This window comes from Alosa sapidissima, chromosome 6, assembly GCF_018492685.1.
Source record: "Alosa sapidissima isolate fAloSap1 chromosome 6, fAloSap1.pri, whole genome shotgun sequence".
NCBI lineage: Eukaryota > Metazoa > Chordata > Actinopteri > Clupeiformes > Clupeidae > Alosa > Alosa sapidissima.
Window position 1 is genome coordinate 39,558,926 of NC_055962.1, and position 7,500 is coordinate 39,566,425.

At 45.3% G+C, this 7,500-nt stretch overlaps 1 protein-coding gene across 1 annotated transcript in view; it reads right to left on the reverse strand.

The window, feature by feature from the left end:
• Positions 1-7,500, reverse strand: part of syne1a (spectrin repeat containing, nuclear envelope 1a) — a 322,712-nt gene that overhangs the window by 225,180 nt on the left and 90,032 nt on the right. The window contains exons 33-35 of the mRNA XM_042094571.1: positions 7,049-7,226; positions 2,698-2,880; positions 885-1,028 (exon numbers count right to left, since the gene is read on the reverse strand). Of these exons, the coding sequence (XP_041950505.1) occupies positions 885-1,028; positions 2,698-2,880; positions 7,049-7,226 (505 nt within the window). The remainder of the gene's footprint in view (positions 1-884; positions 1,029-2,697; positions 2,881-7,048; positions 7,227-7,500) is intronic.

Genomic DNA, 7,500 nt, shown 5'->3' on the forward strand with positions numbered 1-7,500 from the left:
TGAGCCTTATCTCTGATTGGATAGATCGCTTGTGCTTTGTGATTCGCTGCTATTGTTCTATGGGGCCGTGGCTGCCTCAGGTCCAGCAGAAGGGGAAAGTAATGGAAGACCCCTGTAATAGAACCCTGCAATAGAACCCTGTAAAAGAACCCCTATAATAGAACCCTGTAATAAAACCCTGTAAAAGAACCCCTGACTACTACAGGACTGGAAGACCCCTGTAATAGAACCATGTAATAGAACCCTGTAATAGAACCCCTGTAACAGAACCCCTGACTACTACAGGACTGGAAGACCCCTGTAATAGAACCCTGTAATAGAACCCTGTAATAGAACCATGTAATAGAACCTTTGTAATAGAACCCCTGACTACTACAGGACTGGAATACCCCTGTAATAAAACCCTGTAATAGAACCCTGTAATAGAAGCCCTGTAATAGAACCCCTGACTACTACAGGACTGGATGTCGTTGCACAACGACGGTCAATATCACCATTATACAACAACGTTCAACAACAATGTTCAACAATGCTGTTATACAACGACGGTCAATATCACCATTATACAACAACGTTCAACAACAATGTTCAACGACGTTCAATATCACCAGTATACAACAATGTTCAACAACAATGTTTAACAACGCCTTTATACAACGACGGTCAATATCACCATTATACAACAACGTTCAACAACAATGTTCAACGACGGTCAATATCACCATACAACAATGTTCAACAACAATGTTCAACAACGCTGTTATACAACGACGGTCAATATCACCATTATACAACAACGCTCAACATTGCCATTTTATATCAACACTTAACACCGCCGTTATATAGCAACAATCAACACCAGCTTAACACCTGCAAAAGCTTACCTGTAGTTTGCAGAGCTCCTGTCTTTTGCCGGGGATGTCATGAAGGCGGGCGGTGCTCTCCTGCACAGTGATCTCAGTGTCTTTCAGCCAATGTTGAAGAGGCTCAAGTCTTGCCTCAAAATCCTCCATCTGTGATTGGAGGGTCTGCACAACACATAAAACAGAAGTCATGCTATAGGCACACACAAGAAAACACATAAAACAGAACTTATGCTATAGGCACAAACAAGAAAACACATAAAACAGAACTTATGCTATAGGCACACACAAGAAACCTAAAGAATATCTCTAAAGAGTACCTCTTTATATGCCTGCTGTACTGTATAGATATGCATGCTATAGGCACACACAAGAAACCTAAAGAATATCTCTAAAGAGTACCTCTTTATATGCCTGCTGTACTGTATAGATATGCATGCTATAGGCACACACAAGAAACCTAAAGAATATCTCTAAAGAGTACCTCTTTATATGCCTGCTGTACTGTATAGATATGCATGCTATAGGCACACACAAGAAACCTAAAGAATATCTCTAAAGAGTACCTCTTTATATGCCTGCTGTACTGTATAGATATGCATGCTATAGGCACACACAAGAAACCTAAAGAATATCTCTAAAGAGTACCTCTTTATATGCCTGCTGTACTGTATAGATATGCATGCTATAGGCACACACAAGAAACCTAAAGAATATCTCTAAAGAGTACCTCTTTATATGCCTGCTGTACTGTATAGATATGCATGCTATAGGCACACACAAGAAACCTAAAGAATATCTCTAAAGAGTACCTCTTTATATGCCTGCTGTACTGTATAGATATGCATGCTATAGGCACACACAAGAAACCTAAAGAATATCTCTAAAGAGTACCTCTTTATATGCCTGCTGTACTGTATAGATATGCATGCTATAGGCACACACAAGAAACCTAAAGAATATCTCTAAAGAGTACCTCTTTATATGCCTGCTGTACTGTATAGATATGCATGCTATAGGCACACACAAGAAACCTAAAGAATATCTCTAAAGAGTACCTCTTTATATGCCTGCTGTACTGTATAGATATGCATGCTATAGGCACACACAAGAAACCTAAAGAATATCTCTAAAGAGTACCTCTTTATATGCCTGCTGTACTGTATAGATATGCATGCTATAGGCACACACAAGAAACCTAAAGAATATCTCTAAAGAGTACCTCTTTATATGCCTGCTGTACTGTATAGATATGCATGCTATAGGCACACACAAGAAACAAAGGCAACCTAAAGAATACATGATTTAAGAGGTTGGTATTGTTGGCTATACTATATAGATATGTAACCTAAAGATCCACATATACTGTATAGATATGTAACCTAAAGATCCACATTATACTGTATACCACTGAAGATCCACATAAACTGTATATCACTGAATGCGCAGTTAAAATTTTAGATTGAACGTAGCACATATGCCCTATCCTGTATGCAACAAACAACTTGACATTCATAACATTTCATGAACTTAATTATATTTGCTCTGTTATCTGTTGGTCATGTCTCACCTGTAATCTTGTCTCTGCTCTCTATTCTATCGGTGATGTCTCACCTGTATGGCTGTCTCTCCTCTCTGTTATCTGCTGGTCATGTCTCACCTGTAAGGCTGTTTCTTATCTGTTGGTCATGTCTCACCTATAAGGCTGTCTCTCCTCTGTTATCTGTTGGTCATGTCTCACCTGTTAAGGCTGTCTCTCCTCTCTGTTATCTGTTGGTCATGTCTCACCTGTAAGGCTGTCTCTCTGCTCTGTTATCTGTTGGTCATGCCTCACCTGTAAGGCTGTCTCTCTGCTCTGTAGTTCTGTCATCAGGCTCTCCCAGTCGTCTCTGGCTTTGGTCACCTTCTCCCTGACCACCTGCGTCTCATCGGCCCCCAGCACCTGGCCCAGGTGCTCTCCGCACGTGAGCACAGTGTTTAGTCGGGTCTGGGCCTGCTCCTCTTCATTCAGGAACTCCTGCAAGAACAAAGATGGGGTTCACAGATGCTCCTTAAGAACAAAGACGGGGTTCACAGATGCTCCTTAAGAACAAAGACGGGGCTCACAGATGCTCCTTAAGAACAAAGACGGGGCTCACAGATGCTCCTTAAGGGGAGTGTCAGATCTTCAGCTGAATCGGCTCTTTCTCTCCTCAATGGGCTTCCCCAGGCTTATAGAATTGATGATGAGAGGCTGTGTGTGTGTGTGTGTGTATGTGTGTGTGTGTTTAGAGAGTTGATGATGAGAAGCTGTGTGTGTGTGTGTGTGTGTGTTTATAGAGTGGATGATGAGAGGCTGTGTGTGTGTGTGTGTGTGTGTGTGTGTGTGTGTGTGTGTGTGTGTGTGTGTGTGTGTGTGTGTGTGTGTGTTTATAGAGTGGATGATGAGAGGCTGTGTGTGTGTGTGTGTGTGGGGTCGGGAGCCACATGTGTCTCTTTTGGGGACTGCATCTGGCTCTCGGACAAACCTGCCATTTGTTTACTCAATAAGTCATGAATAATTTTGGTACTGTATTAAATTAAAAATTGACCTACTGAAATCAAAATGTTAAAATAGTGTTCAAAATATAATATATGTTCACGTAGTTTAATCCATCACATGCCTGTTCTCTACCGCTGAAGTTCACGGTTACGTCGATGTACAGTACAGCAGGGGTCGGCAACCCGCGGCTCCGGAGCCGCATGCGGCTCTTTGATCCCTCTGATGCGGCTCAGCTTTTGAAAATAATAATGAGTAGGCCTATTTAATTAAAATGTAGGCCTATTTTATTTTAGTTTGTAGGTCTATCTGAGTAATTTATATAACTTCCCAACTCACTTGACTCCGTAACCGTAGCCTGCACAATATTGTTACATTCGCGGTTCGTTGCCATGTCAATATCAAACAAAATCACCGATTTCCCTCCATTTCAGTCAACCAGAAAACTGCTCTTTAATTGTTATTGTTGATGTGTGCGCTTGCAGTAGGCTAGATAAGGAAAACTGCTCTTTATTGTTGATGTGTGCGCTTGCTGTAGGCTAGATACGGAAAACTGCTCTTTAATTGTTATTGTTGATGTGTGCGCTTGCTGTAGGCTAATTGTTATTGTTGATGTGTGCGCTTGCAGTAGGCTAGATAAGGAAAACTGCTCTTTAATTGTTATTGTTGATGTGTGCACTTGCTGTAGGTTAGATAAGGAAAACTGCTCTTTAATTGTTATTGTTGATGTGTGAGCTTGGTGTAGGCTAGAGATGTGTGAGCTTGCTGTAGGCTAGATAAGGAAAACTGCTCTTTAATTGTTATTGTTGATGTGTGCGCTTGCTGTAGGCTAGATAAGGAAAACTGCTCTTTAATTGTTATTGTTGATGTGTGCGCTTGCTGTAGGCTTGAGATGTGTGCGCTTGCAGTAGGCTAGAGATGTGTGCGCTTGCTGTAGGCTAGAGATGTGTGCGCTTGCAGTAGACTAGAGATGTGTGCGCTTGCTGTAGGCTAGAGATGTGTGCGCTTGCAGTAGGCTAGAGATGTGTGCGCTTGCTGTAGGCTAGAGATGTGTGCGCTTGCTGTAGGCTAGACAAGGAAAATGTCAAAAAGGAAACGTCAGCGACCACAGCTTGCGAGCGCGAACACCAGCGGGCTGAAATGGGAACGTTTCCATCCGAAGACTAATTCTGAAAACGCGAAATGAACTGCTCGTTATATATCGCACACTGCAACGAGTTAGTATTGCTGTGTTAACCCTATTCCTGCATGTGAGAAATCGTTTTCACATTTGAAAAATATAAAGACAAACCTGCGCTCACGTTTAAGGGCAATTCCGCGCAAAACTGTCACATCCAACCAACACAATGCCATGGTAGGCTATTTAGTTGGCGTTATGGATATATGACAGTTTTGCGTGGAGTTGCCCTTAAATGATGACAGCCTCAATTCTTGCATGAAACTTCACCTCAAATCTAATCTCTGGTAGGCCTAATGTTCAATTTCGCCAATGACATGTCAATGAAAATTGAGTGTGGTGTTGTGAACTATGATGTTACTTTGCATACCAAAGGACACTGGGAAAATAGGGGGTGGTGTTTAGCCTACATGGGAAGCCTAAGGCCTATACTTCTGTCATTCCACTTTATATTTCAAGTTACTTGCACATTACTTTTAAAACTAGTAGAAAATGTATTAAAAAATCCTCTGTTGAATGAAAGTAACTGTACATTAAATATCCAAACTTCTTCTTGTGTGTGTGCAGGAGGAGAGTGTGTGTGCAGGGGGAGGAGGCTAGTCCACTTTGCCCTCCAGAGTGTGTGTGCAGGAGGAGAGTGTGTGTGTGGAGGAGGAGGCTAGTCCACTTTGCCCTCCAGAGTGTGTGTGCAGGAGGAGAGTGTGTGTGCAGGAGGAGGAGGCTAGTCCACTTTGCCCTCCAGAGTGTGTGTGCAGGAGGAGGAGGCTAGTCCACTTTGCCCTCCAGAGTGTGTGTGCAGGAGGAGAGTGTGTGTGTGGAGGAGGAGGCTAGTCCACTTTGCCCTCCAGAGTGTGTGTGCAGGAGGAGAGTGTGTGTGCAGGAGGAGGAGGCTAGTCCACTTTGCCCTCCAGAGTGTGTGTGCAGGAGGAGAGTGTGTGTGCAGGAGGAGGAGGCTAGTCCACTTTGCCCTCCAGAGTGTGTGTGCAGGAGGAGAGTGTGTGTGTGGAGGAGGAGGCTAGTCCACTTTGCCCTCCAGAGTGTGTGTGCAGGAGGAGAGTGTGTGTGCAGGAGGAGGAGGCTAGTCCACTTTGCCCTCCAGAGTGTGTGTGCAGGAGGAGAGTGTGTATGCAGGAGGAGAGTGTGTGTGCAGGAGGAGAGTGTGTGTGTGGAGGAGGAGGCTAGTCCACTTTGCCCTCCAGCGGGGGCGGGGCCAGACGATGAGCTTTGCCTTTTCACCACGCCAGCAAAACAGCTGCAGCAGGGGCCGAGACAATCAAGCGATCACACACACACACACACACACACACACACACACACACTGGGGGGTCAGACACCATACGGGGTGGCGGGGGGGCAGTGGAGCGGAAACATTGTTCCACATTCACAATGCCACACACACACACACACACACACACACACACACCTTCTCTTCTAACCCAGTGCCCTACCCAGTAAATAAAACATGAACAGTCTACCCCCCCTCTCTTCCTCTGATTCAGCCTCTCCCTCTTTTCTCTCCCTCTCCTTTTTTCTTTCAGCCTCTCTCTCTCATCTTTTCACTCTATCTTTCTTTCTCTCTCTCTCTCTCTTTCTCTCTGTCAGCTTGTCCTCCATCTATCTCTCCTCCTGGTGTCCTGAGAGGAGGCAGGTTAAAGCAGCAAGAGGGACACAGATGCCCATAGATGCCCATAGATCTCACCACACAAGAGGGACACAGATGCCCATAGATCTCACCACACAAGAGGGACACAGATGCCCATAGATCTCACCACACAAGAGGGACACAGATGCCCATAGATCTCACCACACAAGAGGGACACAGATGCCCATTGATCTCAGTAGCTGTTGATGGCTGTAGACTGGGTCATGATGTCAGTAGCTGTTGATGGCTGTAGACTGGGTCATGATGTCAGTAGCTGTTGATGGCTGTAGACTGGGTCATGATGTCAGTAGCTGTTGATGGCTGTAGACTGGGTCATGATGTCAGTAGCTGCTTTGGCTGTAGACTGGGTCATGATGTCAGTAGCTGTTGATGGCTGTAGACTGGGTCATGATGTCAGTAGCTGTTGATGGCTGTAGACTGGGTCATGATGTCAGTAGCTAGCTGCCCCTCCTGTCTCTGGCAGAGAGCCATGTGTGGGGGGTGGGGAGTGTGTGTGTGTGGGGGGGGGAGTGTGTGTGTGTGTGTGTGTGTGTGTGATGAGCCCTCAGATGACAGCACTGTGTTTGTTCTGGACAGGTGTGTGTGTGTGTGTGTGTGTGTGTGTGTGTGTGTGTGTGTGTGTGTTTTCTGGACAGGTGTGTGTGTGTGTGTGTTGTGGACAGGTGTGTGTGTGTGTGTTTGACAGGTGTGTGTGTGTGTGTGTGTGTTATGGACAGGTGTGTGTGTGTGTGTGTGTGTGTTGTAGACAGGTGTGTGTGTGTGTGTGTCTCACCTCGTGTGTGTGTGTGTGTGTGTTGTAGACAGGTGTGTGTGTGTGTGTGTCTCACCTCTATTTTCTGTAGACTGGTGGTGGCCTCATGTACGTTCAGCGGGGCGTCGAAGCATCTGGCCGTGCTGATTTGCGCGTTCACCAGCCACTGCTGGAAGTCCCTCAGAGCCGAGCGGAACCGCTGGTCCAGAAGCTTCTGCTTGCTCTGGCACTCTCTGGACGCACGCAGACTTAGGCTGACCAGACAACAGACAGTACAGCTACGTTAGCAGAGTTAGCACACAGCTACGTTAGCAGAGTTAACACACAGCTACGTTAGCAGAGATAGTGACCTGTTGTGAGTAAGCGTTAAGACCGTAGCGTAGCGTAGTCAACTGTTGTGAGTGAGTGTTAAGAGTGTAGCGTAGCGTAGTGTAGTCACCTGTTGTTAGTGAGTGTTAAGAGCGTAGCGTAGTGTAGTGTAGCGTAGCGTAGCGTAGTCAACTGTTGTGAGTGAGTGTTAAGAGTGTA